Here is an 18,439-nt window from a genome sequence, read left to right as displayed (position 1 = left end):
TTTAGACCAATCGCGCGCTAGCGAAACTATTTGATGGATTATAATCCTAAGTATGGCGGAACCACTCTACATATAAGCATCTGCTTTTATTTGCTGACGTTTTCGCTTCCTTTTTCGAATTTTGTTCCTTTCTTTCAGCTTCATTTTCGTCGACGTTGTTCAAAAGTTCTAAAGCACGGTCATAACAGGCCACATCTTGTGTGATATCATTAGACGTTATGTAAAACATACCCAGGCATCCAAGCGATGCTGAGATGGAAGTTTTAAAGTGGCCGATATTTTGAGAGATGTTGAGGCATTCTGTAAACACGGAATATACCTTTTAGCGTTCGTTGTTGTTCAGTGGTGTTTTTCCGTAATTCAATGAAGCATTTATTGCTTCATGGACCACACGGTCCATACTGGGTTCTGGAAACCTGCAAAATCGAAAAATAGAGGTGAATTTAATGATACCCACTAGAAAGTTTCCAGATCAAAATATGAAGTTCTTTCCTTTAACGGATAAGAACGGTCCCCACAAATCACCTAGAGTCGAATTCCACTGAATTGATTCAATGGTACGACATTTACGTCGGCTTCCGCAGGTAACGGATCTGGCCATGAATCCGTTGAAAATTGAAACCAAGTGATAACGACGCTTTAAAATCAACGACTGAATTATCTTTTTCATAACGAAAATTTAAAAATGAAAGGTAGCAGCGAGAAAAGCAAGCGCGCCAGTGTAATTTGTCCAAACGACTCGAAACAATCTCGCTCCCAGCCCTAGGAACGAGGTTGGGAACGTAACTGTTTCCAGGGTCGCTTAGCATTTGTACAGAAAGACGGAAAAACCGGTTTTCCTGGTGGGAGACCAAATGGAACGGGCTTTTCAAAAGAAACTTTTTCGGAAAAGTTTTGATTACTTTAAGAGGTGTTCTTATCTACTTTCTCGTTTTTACCGGAATGATTGGAAAATCACTGTACGGTACCATTTGCTTTTTCACACTTTTCCTAGGACACTTGATGAAATACGCACTCGTTTCGGTGGGAAATGAAATGGAACAGTCCTTTCTACTGGAAGGTTCTCGAACTGACGCTGTCAAATGTTATACAATCATCCCGTCTCATTTTTCTCATTGAAAATTTGTTCTGTTCCATTTGGCCGAAAATTCTCACCGATTTCTCCATGATGCAAATGGAAAGCGTTCCAGGCTCGTCAGATTTAGAGAAATCGGTTTCCCAAGGTGTTTGTTTACATGCAGGACAGAATATTCAGGATTTATAATGATGAATCCGGAGACAGGACATTTTGTTTACGAAATTCGTCATATGGACAAAGCACTGTACAGACATTTTGTATAGGCAATCACATGATTTCGAGTGCAATTTGGAATAAATAAGAAGAAGTAAATTTTACAAAGACTAGAAGAAATTGCACAAGCCAGTAGGGTGAGTGCAATTTGTAGCCTTCGAAAAACTAACGAGTGCTTTTTTATTCCAAATTGCACGAAAGAACTCATTTGATTAAATATACATGCAATTTTATTTCAGCTTCCAACTTTTGGCAGTGTTTGGGATCAATGGACGTCCTCTCAGCCAATCAGCGTGCTGAACTGATAATTGCATGTCTGTTATTAACAACGAAGTGAATTTCAGGACCCCGTCAGGAATCGTTACCAGACTTCTTTGAGTAGTCTCGATGTATGGACAACAGCTGGACAACAGCTGGACAACAGCTAGACAACAGTATGGACGTATCATTAAATGGAAATTGATAATCTCGGAATTAAATGTATTCTCAAATGATTTTGACTTTTGCTCTCATTAGTCACAAAAGGAACTGCAAGCTATTTGAGTTTTACCGAAGTTGCGATCAAGCGTTATTAGGTAGCCATAACAAGTAACTGCAAGAAGCTTTTATCTGAGCAACATCACGGGACTGACTATTTGGTTGATTTCATATTACATATTGCAGACATCCCGGCGCACGGTGTGAGGAGAACATATTAACACTTAGCAGGTTCCTGGCATTATGTAGGCTACATATACTTATGCTCTAAGGTTCTTTTACGCCTGTCCTTTGCCTTCTACAATGCTTCTCTTGATCGACTGTCTAGACAATTCTGATATGTCGGTTGAATTGTCTTTCAATGAGGATATGTATCTATTAAGACTTGATCTTCGCTGAGTTCTGCGTTATGAAATAATTAAACTGTGCCATCAAGGGAAAAGCTAATACATCCTTACCGTTATCAATGTATTCTTTTACTCTAGAGACCGCAGTTTGCAGAGGAAGATACTCAATAGCCACTTATTCACATACATGCGAAACCAAATGTCTGCAGTCACGCGATTGATATACTTTGTCACGCAACGTTGTACCTGACTGAAAGATGTCTCAATAATATGGTGGTTAAGTGCTGATATTAACGAGCTGTTTTGGGGGATGTTTTAATCTCTTGTGCTATAACTTTACATTCCATCCTGGACTATTCTTAAAATTTTCTCAGGAGAAAGTTGGGAATGCACAACCACAGTTCTCTGAAACAAAGAATTTGTTCGTATTTGAATAACAAAGAGATTTTGGGCCAATGTTTATACTAAATCATAGAGAGCTCAAGCATGTCATAATGGTTTTCTGTCAATTTAAAGTCATAATTCTTTACGAATAGAGTAACAGAAAAAACCCTTAAAATATAGTTATGGAACTTTACATGCCATATCATTCCAGCATGTCCTTGTTACATTTCAGACTCCTACATACTGACAATGCCATGTGCGTTTTAATGTGGCGTTGTTCAAAAAAAAAAAAATCTTTAAAGCACATTTCTGTCCATCAGAACAAACGTTCTTTCACCGGCTAGGTGCGCATCTATTCAGGTCGTACTACTTAATAATGTTCATTTTTTCTTTTCCGTTCTTTTATTTTTTATTTTTAATTTCGAATACTTTCATATAGCACAAATACCATGCATTACAGCCTTATCTCAAATAGGCCACGTTCGATATATCAATATTCTAACGTGGCTCTCAGGCTTCCGGGTTAAAATTGTAAATTTTTTGTTTCTTTTCTCTGTCAATTCCCAAAAGAGACTTGGGGTGCTTACCATTTACAAAAACCATCCGGTTGGAAATTTCAGGCATAAACATTAAACAATTGAATGCCACGTCGCGGGAGAGGGAATCGCTATAAAGTATATCCACATCAGCTAGAGAGACTTAAAACAGCAGAAAAATAGCATCACCTCAAATCACAGCCCATATTTTCTGAAGCTTCCCAAACGGAATGGCGCGAACGATTTGATTTTCCAACTGGAATTTCCGGTTTTCCCATGTAAATGGTAATGGTTACAAAGAAAACAACACCAAATATGGAAGTTTGTTCTGAAAGCTTCGGAGCCATCTTACAATATAGATATATCGAACGTGGCCTGTTGGCTAACAAATCAGCGGGAGCGGGATTAACACAATTCACATTAAAATATCTCTATACCAAAATATCGTTACAATCGATAAAATGTGTCAGCCATTTCACCAAATGTTCTGGATGTGCTGATGTCACGTGTCGCCTTGCCGACGACAGCAGAAAGCTAAGTTCACTCTCTATCAGCTACAACGAGTTAAGGGAAAACAAAAGTTCTGAAAATTGTCCATATGCTACACTTGTTGTACTCCCAAGAGATTCGCTTTCCGTGAATGCAAATGTAACACCACAAGGACTCAGGACCGAGCCAACGCCATCACCACCACGTGACGAGTTAGGGCCACTTATTCGAGCCTCTATGTCATAAGTGACGTTTTTCTCTAAAACGACTCCCGTGTCAAACAAAACTTTGAAACCAAAATAACTTCCTATTTTGCACTGCAGTAGTTCTGACAGAAAGTGTCCTTTTTTTGACACCATTGTTGACTTAGTTCTGATATCTTTCGCTTCCGTGTCTACATAATAAGTGTTGTTTTCACTACCAAAGAAGCACAATCCGTGTAGGATTATTTCTCTGTCCACAGAAACGCAAATGCTTTCCACAGAGCCAAAGTAACCGTATGACAATGACATTGAATCAAATCTACAGCAACGTTGAATATCATCGTCAACACCGGTTCTTCCTGTTTCTAGAAATCCAGTTGGAGAACTCGAGACTGAACTAAGATATTTGACAATATTCACCATTTCTTCAGTTGTTAGAATTTTGCTGTCCAAGACCACACTAGCAAAATCTTCAAGTTTTATTGTTGGAATGCGCATTGCTTTGACTATTTTTTCTCCAAGAATTCTTCTTTTCACCTCACCTTCTGGGGCCAAACCTTGCTTTTCACATGCTTTAGTCGCCCACAAGTCAATCGCTTTAAACAACTCTACTTCTTCAATATTTTAAGTGTCTCTCTCCACAACTGCTTCAAGTAACGGCCCGTCAATTGCCTCAAAGACATCTGATTTTACAGCTTCCTCAGTTTGTCTATCGATCACTTTCCAGCAATCATACACAAGGTTCATTTCTTCGAATATCTTAACAGATGGAAGAATACTGAAGACATTTGATGCATCTAAATTATCTTGCAAATATTGAATACATTTTTCAGTTAGTGAAGGCAGCATGTATTCCTTGGACAAATACAGTATTTCCATCACAGTATTTCCGCATAAGTTTACTTCGTCGCTGTACATGTAACGAAATACCTCCAAGACACTCTTGTACTCACAGTCAGATATCTCAATGGAGTCTCCAGTCTCCGCCAATTCACTATAAAACATGTCAAAAAACACGGGACTGCTAATCGACAGCACGAACTTGTGTGCTGGAATCACTTTCTTACCTTCGTTTCCGTCATTCGCTTCTCGAACAATAAACTTCACATCACTGAGGAGATTGTTATTGAACATAAATTTGTTCCTCTCTCTGATAGTGGGTCGTGTTGTTTGCCAGTGTGCTTCGACCACGGAGTGAGACATGGCGTCTGACTTGAGGTTGGCGCAATTTGAATAGATTTTAGCTTCTACCGCTCGTAGTTGAGGAAAAGTCAATTTGCTACTCTGAGCTAAATAAAAGTAGTAATTTCTTGTCTGATGTAATACGAATGAAATGTAAAAGTGTGTGATGTAATACACTATTTAAAAAAAGATTACATTACCATATAGACTCGACTAACGTCTTGGATGACGGCGTTGTATTTTAATAAAAAAAAATCGATTAAGACTTCTCAGAAAGTCGTGGGTTTTTACTTCCAGTAGCCTATTAAAACAAACAAAACAAAGGCATTAAAGAAAACACAAGCGACTCTTTATCCAGGCCTCGGATGAAAGTTTACTACAAGAAATTCCCAAATTTGAGTCATCTGCTCTGGCGCTATGTACACCACGTGTCTGATGTAATACGAATGAAAGTAATTACTGCACGTGTCGTGATTATGCTGCGGTAAAAACGAACAAAAAAAGAACAAAGGCTTTTCAGCATGCCGCGGGGCATAAGACTCGACAAATGTTTGCATTTCTTTCTCTTTCATCCTTGCTGTCAGAGTACTTTGGTCAGAGTATTTTACGCGGTACCAGGTTTGGCTCTGAATATATTCCACTGATGTCTTTACAATCAGGAAGAACATTTAAAACGTAAGACATTCAATGGTAAAACTCTCACACGCATCTCAATATCACGTGATTTACATAAATGAATGCTCGTTAACTGGTGTCACATGTTTTCCGAGAAAAACTTCCTGTTCCTGTTTTTCTTGGAATTTCTAACGCTATGCCTAATTTGTCGCGACCTGGTGAACATTGTATCTTTCTCATGTCACTAAGCGCATCTGCAATTTCTCTTCACTTCAGGAGTTAGAGTCTATCCCAATCCACTCCATGGAAGGGGTCGGCACACTGGCAGAGGTAATTTTTCTCGGAGCGCTATGGAATATTCCGTTAAGTGTTTCAATTTTCTTGGTCGTTCCAGACCACGAAGGCCTCATACCAGCTGCGAAAGCGTAGTCCCCAGTTTTGCAGTGCGAGCTAAACTTGTGGCAACTATTCCCAGCCTGTTGATGAACAGTTGCCCAGAACGCAGTTGTTTTCTGTTGTTAACTTCAGCTAAGCCTCGCAGTTTCGCGAAAAATCGTGGAAACTATGAAGGTTTCTTTCTCCTTTGAAACACGTCCTAGAAAGCCATGAGTTATTGATAGGCGATCAAAAATTGCCTTAATAAAAATATTGAAACAATCAATTCATTTATCCGTCCATCCGCCCGTTCATTGATTTCCTCATTGCAAGTACATGACCGTGAAATTGCAGTTGTACAGCATGCACCTTTGAAACATTCTCCCCTTTGGTTTGGCGATTTCTGGCGATTTAAAATTTGTGCTATTTTTTCAATAATTAGTTAATTGGCAAAAACCTCGGGTCTGTTGAAGGGGGACAATGTTCTGGATTCCCACACCCTCCCTCTGAATGTGCCAGCGCGGAAGTATTGATAAAACACTGACGAAGTAATTAACTTAATCATGGCGCACTTGTACAAGTGTTACGTTGCTGAGAAACGTCGTAGTCCATTGATAATTTACGCGCTTACTGCTGCCTACATGTACAGCCACAACTTTTGACGATTATTTTCGCTTTTTTAACTTCTTTTTTACATTATATTTCCATTATTAGGTACAAAGTACAACACTTTTGTTACACGTGCCAATAACATTCTAATTACATGCCTACTACATTACAATTAATAATAATAATAAAAATTTTTTATGTAAGTTATAACAAGTGATAATCCGCTAGTAATGAATAATTTTTCTCGCACCTGAAATTTTTTTGCGTCTTGTTTCTTTTCAGTCTCATATTTCATATTAATCATTTCTTTAACCTAACCCTAACTCCTATATTTCATATATTAATCATTTCTTTAAAAAAACAGTACTATTTGGCCCGAGACTTCGTTTACGATTGGTTCAGGTAGGCCATTTTGCAATAATTAAAAAGTCATTTAATAAGTCATTTAGTTCGTTCAATTTACGTATCAAAACGTCCTTCCTGTAAGGTAATTTCAACATGTTTGCCAGAAAGTGCAAACCACAAAAGATGATAAACAGTTTTTGAGCTGCTCTGGAACGTAAACAATTTTGGCCAGACAAGATTATTGGTGTAAGTGATTATTGAAGATTTTGAATATGAACAGTTGAATCAGCTAAAATAGTATCAACTGAATAGTACCAGTTGAATCAGGTAAAGCAAAGTCCTCTATTAGTTTCGCAAAAACCCTTGAGACTCTTGGAATTCATAAAAGTCTTAAGTGTTTAATTTTTTTCCCGCTGTGAAATTTCAAAGAATATTGTGGTTCTCTTCCAGTTCTCACTACGTGCGGCCAAGTAATATTTAATTGTTTTCTGAATTCTTCTGGAGTTGTTAGAACTGAAAACGGATAAAAAATTTTCTGTAGTCGATAAGTTTCATTACAGGATTATAGGTAAATACTATCACAAGGGCTTTAACGCTATTATTTCATTTTATTCCAAGAGTTGTCGCATTGCCACAGTTTTAGTACGGTTGACCTTCAAGTCTGAACAAATTGAAAATCGATCAAGCAATTGACGGATAAGTTTTGCGCATTCAGTATTAGGTACACAGGGTCAGGATCATCACAGTCGGCATATTATATACAACAACTTAAATTCTTCCTGTCTTGTCACTAGGCCTTGAATGACTTTTCTGCTACTTTCGCTTTGTTGAACTTCAGTTTTATACCGTTTGTTTGATTTAAAAATATGGTTAATGTGTACATAGAGTAATATAAACATGGCTGTACGGAGATTTCTGCGATAAATTTCTCTCCGTGTTTTAAACTTGACAACGTACGAGCGAGCACATTAGTTTGTTTACTGTATACTAGACATTTCTGAAAAAGAATATTACGACAAAGTTCCGAAGAATTCCGAACATTTCCCAAACATCCCCGGAGACATTTTGAAATTGGCTGAACATCCAAGGTTATTCGAACGTTTTCCATCATTCCTCGCATAATTTTCACTGCCAAAGATTTCAAACAGATATCCGAAGATGTTTCTAATATACTGTAACAGAGTTTAGCTCATTAATATCTCATTGATAATTTGAAAAGTAAAATCATGTTAAATTGTACGTATAAACAACTAATCTTGAGAGAGTCTCACTCTATGGAGCACTGGGCACCTTTCAAATGCAACAACGAAAATGATTCATTAAAAGGCCCGCTCAAACGCTCATGACGGTTGATTATAGTTGACGATAGTTTCAACTATCACGTACGTTTCACTTGAACACGAACTATCATTCATTAGTATCACCCAACTAGTGGACTAATGCAAATTCTACATTTTAATTGGCTACGCTACTAGAGGACTATTGGTAATAGTCTTCGAGTAGCAAAATTGGCACAATCGAGTGTGACGCTTTCTTTCGTTTTAATCCCAAAGAAATATTTCTTCGACTTGCATTTGCGAACTTTATTATTGCCTTTCTTTCCGACTAGTTGGGTGATACTAAAACAATTAGACCCTTCGCCCTCAAGGGCCACGGGTCAATAGCCCATTCGGCTTCGCCTCATGGGCTATTGACCCGCAGCCCTTGCGGGCTACAGGTGTAATTGTTAGCTATCATCAACTATCACCAACTGTCATGCAGTGTGGACGTGTTCAAATTCGACATGATAGTTTATTATAGTTTTTTTCCGTTTGACCGAGCGTATGATAGTTGGAACTATCATCAACTGTCATGACCGTTTGAGTTGGCCTTAATAGACCTTTTTCGCTTGGGCGGTTTGTTGTCCCATTACAGACCACGTGATATTCTCTGGAGAATTGTTCTTTTATCCATCTAAAAATTATTTATTCAGATGCACACGACTATTTGAAAATTTCAAAGGAAGAATTCTCAAGAGAATCATCACATGGTCTGAAATGGGGCAACAAACCGTCCAGTCGAAAAAGGTCTATTGATTTATATTAACTATATTTTTTCGAAACAGGCAGACGGATTCCCCTAGCCTGCTTTTAGAATGAGTTAACTATTGGACAGTTTGGCGATTCCACTCGTTGTTAAGTTGCCAAAAAAGGAATGTCCCCGTCACCAGGAAAATTATTCAGACAAGCGTGATGCACAGGATTTTCGCAAGGCTCAAAGCTGCCAGGCTCATAGTCACCAAAACTGTGTGCTAATCCCACTTTGCGCCAGGACTGGGAATGTTTTAGGATTTCTCTTCCATACCGATTCCTTGCGTACAATCCTGGACTAAACTTAGTGTCAATCCAGTTGCCACGGATGTTTGCTTTGGTGGGTGTTTCATTCTTTCGGAGCTCTTTAGAGAGGTAAGCTGTATTTGATAAAACACTCGTCCCCCATACTTCAATGCTAAATCCGTTGAAATCAATTCGCAGGTACTTATCTGTAATCTCGGCCAGGCTGTATCCGTTTTGCTTGAAATACTCGATTGTCTCTTTTTTATTGAAAGTGGGGATGTCTGCAAACAGTACAAAGACATCTCCATCGATGTCCCATGGAATAAGGCCATTGAACTTGACACCGCCAAATGCTGAACCACTATCGAGCTCGAATCCAATGTTATGCGCATTAGAAAATCTCTGCAAAAAAGACAAGGCATCTGCGTACATCTCCAGACAACAAACGGGAAGCAACACGCTTTGGGCAAAATTATTGCATTTGAGATCAATGTCTTGACGAGAGAAGGAATGCCTCACATCCTGGGGCAGTAACACCCGATTAAGCTCCCACTTTTTAGCCAAAGGTGTCCACACTTTTCTATCAGTTCTTTTCGAATAGTAATCGATGGTGAAATACATAGCATCTGGACATGCCATGATCAGGGCGCCATCTTGAACAACACGTAAAAACCAATCGTCAAACCCAACCTCATCTGGAAGGTTCTCGTCAAGCTGCAACAGATTTGTTTTGGTAACGAAAGGACCCTGCAGATAATCACAGAACATGCACTCATTCTTTGAGTGATAATAGCCTTCCTGGTATTCCAGGACGTAGTTCTTTAGCTTAGTCTGCACACAACCAGCTTTCCAGTGACCCGAGACATTACGGTATGCTCCGCCTGCAACTGCAACATTTGGTATCTGACTAACCACACGGAGTTGCCGCTCAAGCTGGGTGAGCCATGTGAAGTGGTAAATGTCTCGTGCAACGAGTACGTAACGGGTAGAGACCTTACTTCTTAAAGTGTTCCATCCTTTGCTTTGTTTTGTATCATACACCTTAATAACATTAACGTTTTTATACTTTTTGGCAGTCACCATCACTTCGTTGCTACGGGTTGCCAAATGAACTTGAACTGTTGGGTACGTCTCGGTAATCCCTTTTAAAACATTCTCAACGTGGTTCTCATCTTCCTTGGGATATGACACAGTATTGACTAAAATACTTATCACAGAACGAATTGGTTTAGCATTGGTACAGTTGGTGGTGTACTAGCCCTTCTTGGCGTAGAAAGGATAACCCAACCTACCTCCTTGGTACACCTCTGGGCAGACATCCACACTACCATTCTTGTTGCCTGTCTCAATGGATGTACTCGCCTTCTGTAGTCTGCTGTCGCGTTTAACAATTTGTCCCAGTTGCTGAACCAATCTAGCAGAGGGTGCCTGTTTGTGCATAAACAAATTTTGCATTTCCACGTAGATTTCATTTAGTTCCTTTGTAATGCTTTCTTTAACCCAGGCGGCGTGGTTTGCCTCGCAATTTTCAGTTTTGAAAGATCTGTAAAGAGATAAGTTATCTTAAATTAAATTTACGAACCGTTTCATATTATGGGGACGATGTCCATATTGTACATGTTTAAGCGATACATAATGAACCTGTTTCTAAACAATTATTGGATGAGGTTTTTGTGATATCCAGAATAATCAAGGTCGAGGTAGGGATAACCGTTACCGAGTTATCAAGTCATGTTTTTGCGTGATCACTGACGGCAAGCAACACAAAGCGCGCGAACTTAACAGGATCACTATTAGAAATCATGCACCGCGGTCATACATGACATGATTACCCGTGACCTTGAGTGTCCTTGACATGACTATTGTATGATGAGGTCACAGGCGCTGATTTCGAAAATTCACTGTACGTTTTCGGCCAATCAGATAAGAGATAGTGAGTTCAATGTACAATAGGGGATTTAAGATCGAGATCGAGATCGAGTACGAGAACGACTTTTTAATTCCAGTTTGCAGGCTTCACATCATCAAATCACAGACCCATCTCATCCTATAAGCTACCCTCTCTACATAAAACCAACATGAAGAGCGAGGGCTCTAGAAACGTCACTGGTTTGAAATTTGAAAATCGTACTCGTGTACTCAGGCCCCATTTATATGGTCTCGGGTACCCGAGAGAACCCTCCCCCCCCCCCCCGAGGCAACTTTATCGAGCGTTTATATGTGAAAACGTAGTCCCTGTAAGCCGAGGCATGCAAAGTTGACCTTGCACGATTATTCATAACCCTTATTGAATAATCGAATGTGCAAATATTCCTCTTTATTTGAGTTTCCGTCGGTCATTCGATCACAGTGGGTTTTGCCGAGTTAATTTTCTCTTCTTTGATACAAATTTCTGCTTTTAAACCTAAATCTAGGCATTACGTGACACTCGCCACGGCGAGAATTTTCCCGGTTAGGCGAGCCAAAGTGTTGATATGAAGAAAAGTTGTCCGGCCTGCCAGGGTTACCCTACCTGCCAAGGCGGGACAACTCGCCCACCCGAGTTGTCTCGCCGCCCAAGGTTGGTTCGCGATCCTAATGTAAACGGTTGGTTGAGTTTTGTTACCTCACCCAGGGTAACTCGGGGGAGGGTTGTCTCGGGTACCCGACATCATATAAATGGGGCCTCAATCTCATACTCGTAGTCCAATCTAAAGGTCCCTAATAACACCGTTTATGCTGCGTTGTAATACGCAGTTCGTGAACAAAGTTGGTCTGAACCTAGTTTCAGACCGGAGAAAGATAAAGTTTTGGAATCCCTTATGAATGACTTAAAATTTTGCTGATCATGGTCGCTGATTTGTCAACATTCTGAAATTTGTGAATAACCTACTTCCTGGGATTGTTTGAGTTGTGCACAACTTAACAGATCTGCAAAAATTAGTATAAAACATACCTTTTAACATCTGGAGTTAATATAAATATTGTCACGAGTGCTAATAGACAGGAAAAGCCGAAGAACCAAATAGCACATCTCCAATATGGGGAACGTGCCATCGACATTTGAAGCAAATCTGTGAAAAAAATTTATGCCTGCGAGTCAGTAAGTTTGTGGGCGCAACGTTTCATATGACGCAACATTTCAAACGTGACTGTGGTGTTGCTATTCAACAGGGATTCTTAAATACATCAAATAGTAACCAGACAAGCCCTGTCCGAGTTGCCTTTTACTTCTGCATTCAGGAGTATCCTAATGTACAACCCTTCAATGTTTTGATTTGCACGTTGTGCAAAGTTGTGCAACAAGACTCCCTTTGAAGCTGAGGGAAAAAGCCACTCGGAATTCGCTTATTGGCTGACTATATTTCCTTATTTTCGACGGCCTATTTAGATGGAGAAGGAGTCCCTGGTAGGAGGGCTACCCTTTCCTTAACCGACCACCATATCAGGAGAGTGAAAAAACTTGCTCTTCGTCCGGTTTCGCGCATGCTTTAGATATCCTGACTTTTCTCTGGTCGGCGAGAAAAAGTTGGCTTTCCTTCCAGGCTCATGCTAGCTTCAAAGCGAATGACCCTTCACCTAACTTCAGCCTGCCCTTGATTTTTCATATAAACGGTACGCACCCAGTTGCAAAGGAGAGCTGATGTATGAAAAGTTCACTCCCCTGTCGGTGACTCGTTAAAGGATAGTTTACATAAGCACGACAGCGACGCCGAGGGCAACGACGACTGAAAAACTACTTCATATTCTAGTTAAGAATTTTACATATATCTGATTCTTTCCAGTGTGCCTATCCTCAGCTCAATATGTAAAGAAATTGACGATTTCGAAATAGAAGTCTGGATGATTCACTGTTGTGGTTCATGTTCTTCAAAAACCGCGGAATTGATCATTTCACGTTGTTTTGCAGAGGACGAGTAAGAAATGTACCAAAATTTAAAACGCACGTGCATAGCCATGTTTCTGTTCATTAAAGCTTTTAGTGGGCGCTTTCCATTCGACCAAAAATTCCGGTAACAATTTCTGGAAATTTCCATGGGCGAATGGTACAGACTTTTGAGTCACTTTTCCAGTGTAGAAAACGACAAGCCGCACAGTTTTGTTCGCTTGGAATTTTTCAATGACTTCGAGTTTTAAATCGCAAGTATAGAAGCAAACAGAACACTAATATGTCGACATCGTGACTTTTCATAGACCACAACAGCAGGGACCTTATACCAACCACAACGGCAGCGAAAAAGTCGCAAAACAAAGGGGTTAATGAGTCGTACAATGGTTCTGCACGCGTTATAAATCTTTGTACATTTCCTAGCCAGCCTACGCAAAACAAACAAGTACACTACGGGGGCATTATTTTTATAAAACGTTTTCTTCACGAATTTAGCTGCAGCTAGTATTTATCGACATATAAGTAGAATGATTCTAAAGTATTTCCATTTTCGAGTACGCGTCGCTGTCATCCTTGCGTGAGATGTCCAACTCGCTATGAATCGCGGCCAAAAGAACTAGCGCTAAATAGAAAATCGAGAATTTGCATAATTTCCGAAAAAGAGGACAACCTCGTGAGGTATACCCAAATTTTCGAACATATTTTCCTGGAAATTTCCCTTCCATTTGATTTTCATCCCGGAATTTCTAGAATTTTGGGTTGAATGGTTCGCTCGGAAATTCAACAATTTCCGGATTTTCTGGGACCTTTCCCCAGAAATTTCCGTACCATTTGCCTCCGTTTGGAAAATTTCGGAAATTTTGGTCGAATGGAAAGCGTCCTTTGTTTGTAGACACTCTCGCTGGCACCTGAGACAACATGTCGTAAAGAGGTTTATTTACGGCGACTCGAACTCTTAACTACATATCACTGGCAGTGGTTTCTAGAACAAAATAATACATTACATACAACATTGGAAATACAAGGCAAAACGATGAAAGGCGACATTTACCTGACGATTTGGATACGGCGACGAACAGCATGAACGAAAGAAACGTTGCTTGTTCAAACGTGAATGAACCTTTTAAATTGACATAACCTGCGCGAAAGTGAACTTCTCGAACATTAGTCAGGTGGCTTAACGCAAAATTTAGGCTGGATCGTGACAAGTGTGATAAAAGCATGAAATTTGGCACACAGCTTGCTTATACCCTACCAAATGATATTAGAAGGGGTGCCCATGTCAATCTGCTCACGCTCCCGTTTTAATGAGATTTTAGTTTTTGACCAAAATCGAGATATGGGATACCTGTGGTGTAAATCTATTTTATTAGCAAATGCAAAGAAATGCTTACAAAACAAGCATTTTTCAGTTTTTATATGTATGTTTGTGTCTTCTGATTCGTTTCCGATGCACTAGTGGCAAAGAAACATCTCTTTTGGTAGCACAGAAAAGACTCGAGCCCATGCCTCGCTCGTTCATCCAAGATGGCGGCCTCTTTGTTGCTCTGCTGTATCTGTAAGTATCTGAAGAAAGTGTCAAAAATTCTTTGCAAAAGAACTTGAATATGCTAAAATTATGTAAGGAGGGTAGAAATAATATATTTTGTTTATCTATTGGAATAGTTTTAAGCGAGTTTAAGTGAAAACGTTTGTTTTACAAGGCTCCTGTTTGAATTGGCAGGACCAGTTCATCATGAAAGTAGTTTCTGTTAGAACTATACACAAGAAATCTTATATTTTTTTTATGTCTTTGGACATGATTTAATCCATTTTATTCTTTTATAACAGTGATTGGTTGTTGCAATCTAGAGAGCAGATCATTTTGGTTCTTATCATTTATCTCAGTCTGCAGGTACAACAAATAGTTAATTGTAAGAATTATAGGGAGAAAAACGGTAATTTTAATGAAAGTAATAAGGTTTCTTCACTGCTCAGTTGACTTTAAATTGCATTTTTACTCTTCTAGGAGCTTTAATTTCAATGTCACTTGATTGGAAAAAGTGCATCATTTGTCAGGAGTCTACGAGAGAAGCATTAAAGTGCCCTCTAAACAGTAATGGACCACCTGAAACTAACCGCCAAACGTATTTGACTTTCCTTCAAGATGTCAATAGATTTCGGGAAGCAGACGGTTTACCTGTGGAGCTTAAATTTGGCGACGATGTTGATGTAGATTGCCTTTGTCGCAATCACGGTTCTTGGCACAAGTCCTGTCAGCTGAAGTTTAGTATTTCAAAGCTAAAGAAAGCTCAAGAGCGTGCCGGCCGAAAACGAAGCGAGGACAGCAGAGCAGATGAGGAGGAAAAGACCCGCACCGAAATGCAGGAAACACCAATCTGTCTCTGAAGAGCGATCGCAATGTTTATTCTGTTTAGGAGGAGACGACGGCGACAAGCTTCACTGTTTTTCGGTGCTAGAAACTGATAGGAGTATCCGTCAAATGGCCCTTGAACTTGAAGATTTTGAATTGTCAGGTCGTCTGTCAGAGGGATTGACTGCAAAGTCTTGGATGGCGCAGTAATAGTCCACTGTCTGCCAACTGTCGAAGCTTCAACAGCAGCTCCACCAAAGCAAACGTGTGGATGTGGTGTGGGACACATACGCTCCTGATAACCTAAAGGACGCAACAAGGGAGAAAAGAGGCCAAGGGGTCAGAAGGAAAGTAGCCGGCCAAACGAAGCTTCCAAAGAACTGGATGATGTTTCTGCGAGACCCTGACAACAAGTCTGAGCTGTTTTCCTTTCTGACGTCGAAGGTAGCGCAATTCCAATGGCCCCTTGACAGAACATTATACATTACATCTGGTTAGTAAAGCTGTAAAATGTATTGATTCTTTGAATAATTGTTCCTATGCTGTTTAATCTATAATCCTCTGTGATTTAATTGTGTCGTAGGAACATCTGTGGTTTCCCATGGATCTGAACATGCAATGGGTCAGTGCAACCATGAAGAGGCCGATACTCGCATCGTTGTCGACGTACGCCACGCTTTGGAGAAAGGTGCAGAATCTGTCCTTGTCAGAACTGTTGACACCGACGTTGTCGTGATCTTGGTTGGAGAGATTCATGATCTTCTAGCCTACAACCAACTTTCTAAATTATGGGTTGCATTTGGCATGGGGCGCCACTTTTCGGTTATTAACATCAACGGAATCTGTTCTTCCCTTGGAGAGTCTCAGTCGGGAGCCCTACCAGTCTTCCACGCTTTCACTGGGTGTGACTGTACTTCGCAGTTCTGTGGTGTCGGAAAAAAGTCAGCGTGGGGAGTATGGGAACTGAATAGTGAAGTAACACCTGCCTTGGAGGACACTGCGACTCATCCCTTCCAGAAGATGACTGTTTCCTCAGAGAATTTCCAGAAGCTAGAGAGATTTACGATCATAATGTATGACAAATCACGTCCCCTAGACTCGGTGAACGAAACAAGACTGATGCCGTTCTCAAAGCGAAACAGAGACTTGGACAATATTCCTCCAACACAGGTAGATATTCGGGAAAAATAATGTGGTGACGACGTTTTAATTTGGTATAAATAAATTATACTTGCAAAATTCATAAGAAGGAAGTTAAGACCTCATTATCAATACCTTTTTCGCTCTAAACAATTTTAATTTCAGGATGCACTTCTACAGCACGCACAAAGGGCCGTATACCAGGCAGGAATTTGAACATCATCAGAGCACGCGATGCAGGATGTTCCTTCTCCCGCAGAATTCTCATGGGTTAAAGGAGAGGGAAACCAGTGGCATCCAGTTTGGATGACCATCCCCAAAGTATCCACTGTGTGCAGAGAGCTCATCAAGCGCATCTGCAAAGGCCGCTGCTCACGCTGCCAATGTGCCAAAAAATGTTGAAGTGCACGCCGTTGCGTAAATGTGACTGCCCAGAAAGTCAATCTTAGAGTGAGGGGAATTTGTAAGGGCTTTCGCAACGAGCAAAAGCATTCATAATATGATCAGATTTCAAGTAAGAAATGACGCGGTCAATTTGCGCGCATTTTTTTCTGCTTTGCTACTACAATTTCTTTGCCTGTGTTATCGGCCGAGCGAAGACTGGGTACTAATACTATGATGTGGCTTTACAAACGCTATTTTAAATGCTGTCTTTAAAATAGCAAAGTACACAACCAAGTGATAAAATCAAGATAAAAATGCAAATTCGTTTTAAAAAGTGGTAAAATAGCTCTATTGAAAATGGTACCACAGGTATCCCATATCTCGATTTTGGTTAAAAACTAAAATCTCATTAAAACGGGAGCGTGAGCAGATTGACATGGGCACCCCTTCTAATATCATTTGGTAGGGTATAAGCAAGCTGTGTGCCAGATTTCATGCTTTTATCACTCTTGTCACGATCAGGTCATTAAGCCACCTGACTACATGGAAACGCGGCCGTAGATTGGGCAACCGTAATTTAAAAATAGAGTGAATTCGTGTAACCCGTTTTTTATATGCTAATAAGAATCACGAAATGGTAATGAGAAAAACAATTTAAAAAGCACGCACCAAACTGAAACCAATGGCACTTTCCATTCGGTGAAAAATTCCGATTTGAATTTCTGGAAATTTCCATTGACGAATGGAAGAGCATTTTCTGGAATTTAGGAACACAAGACTAACAACCTCGCGAGGTGTATCCAAATTTTCGAAAATTTCTTACCCGGAATTTTGCCCTAAATTTGATTTTCCTTCCGGTATTTTCGGTTGAATGGTTCACTTTAGGGAAATTCAATAATTTCCGCTTTTCCGCTATTATGTGCTCTCAGCGTTAGATTTTGGCGAATTTAAACGCTTCGACGGTAGCATTTATCGAAATCTGAGGGAATTGTTCTTGTTTATTAACACGACTTGGCTTTGGGATGATAACCGTGGGAACAGCTACATTTCGATTGCATTTGTTGATTAGTTCCAGTCGCGACAGATAGCTCAGCTCAGAAAAGTACTCTGATGGCAAGATCCATAAGACTACTCTATTCATCAGGGGAATACTCGAATTAGTCGCACGGAGTTTGTTTACGATAAACGACCACGCGAAACGAGCACGCGATTGCAAATGCTAGCTTGGAGTAATGTACGTAATTTAAATATTCTATGAAACTTGAGAGTAGTCTACAGAAACTGGCGGCGTCACGCAACGTATTAACAAATCGTGACCTCTTCACTAGCATGGACTTTGACACTTTGCATATCTGATTGTAAAACCTCGGTTGCTGCTGAAAAATGTTGATTTTAGCAATAGACAAAGGTTGAAAGTCAGCTAGTGAAATCATTTATTTACGGTATATATATATTTATATAATAATCCAAGTAATTCTCGCATTTTGATTGGTTCTCGCCTATGATCTATTAGAGGACAGACGCAC

General features: G+C 40.0%; 2 protein-coding genes and 2 pseudogenes across 2 annotated transcripts; 1 reads left to right on the top strand and 3 right to left on the bottom strand.

Annotated features, from left to right (window-relative positions):
- The window catches only part of LOC149113519 (tetratricopeptide repeat protein 28-like), a 5,501-nt pseudogene extending 5,089 nt beyond the window's left edge, over window positions 1-412 (bottom strand).
- A 2,470-nt stretch (window positions 413-2,882) lies between these two features.
- Window positions 2,883-5,605, bottom strand: LOC110060691 (BTB/POZ domain-containing protein 6-B-like; annotated as a pseudogene).
- Window positions 5,606-6,564: 959 nt separating this feature from the next.
- LOC149113518 (uncharacterized) lies at window positions 6,565-10,712 on the bottom strand. Its single transcript, XM_089288391.1, has one exon. The coding sequence runs from the start codon at window positions 10,249-10,251 to the stop codon at window positions 9,028-9,030; it is 1,224 nt and encodes a 407-aa protein (XP_089144517.1). The 5' UTR covers window positions 10,252-10,712; the 3' UTR covers window positions 6,565-9,027.
- A 5,008-nt stretch (window positions 10,713-15,720) lies between these two features.
- Window positions 15,721-16,699, top strand: LOC149113517 (uncharacterized). The gene is made up of 2 exons (XM_089288448.1): window positions 15,721-15,882; window positions 15,973-16,699. The coding sequence occupies exons 1-2, from the start codon at window positions 15,774-15,776 to the stop codon at window positions 16,578-16,580; spliced, it is 717 nt and encodes a 238-aa protein (XP_089144574.1). The 5' UTR covers window positions 15,721-15,773; the 3' UTR covers window positions 16,581-16,699.
- Window positions 16,700-18,439: the final 1,740 nt, after the last annotated feature.

This window comes from Orbicella faveolata, unplaced genomic scaffold (genome assembly GCF_042242905.1).
Source record: "Orbicella faveolata isolate gen_17 unplaced genomic scaffold, um_ofav_v1 contig_15, whole genome shotgun sequence".
In the NCBI taxonomy this organism is placed as follows: Eukaryota; Metazoa; Cnidaria; class Anthozoa; order Scleractinia; family Merulinidae; genus Orbicella; species Orbicella faveolata.
Note: the sequence above shows the minus strand (reverse complement) of the source record. Positions and strands in the feature narration are given on the sequence as shown.

Excerpts from the sequence above, each read along its gene's own strand:
- LOC149113518 (XM_089288391.1), bottom strand. The coding sequence starts at position 10,251 with ATGGTGACTGCCAAAAAGTATAAAAACGTTAATGTTATTAAGGTGTAT.
- LOC149113517 (XM_089288448.1), top strand. The coding sequence starts at position 15,774 with ATGATGTTTCTGCGAGACCCTGACAACAAGTCTGAGCTGTTTTCCTTT. Across the intron at positions 15,883-15,972 it reads AACATTATACATTACATCTG|GAACATCTGTGGTTTCCCAT; the intron begins GTTAGTAAAGCT and ends ATTGTGTCGTAG.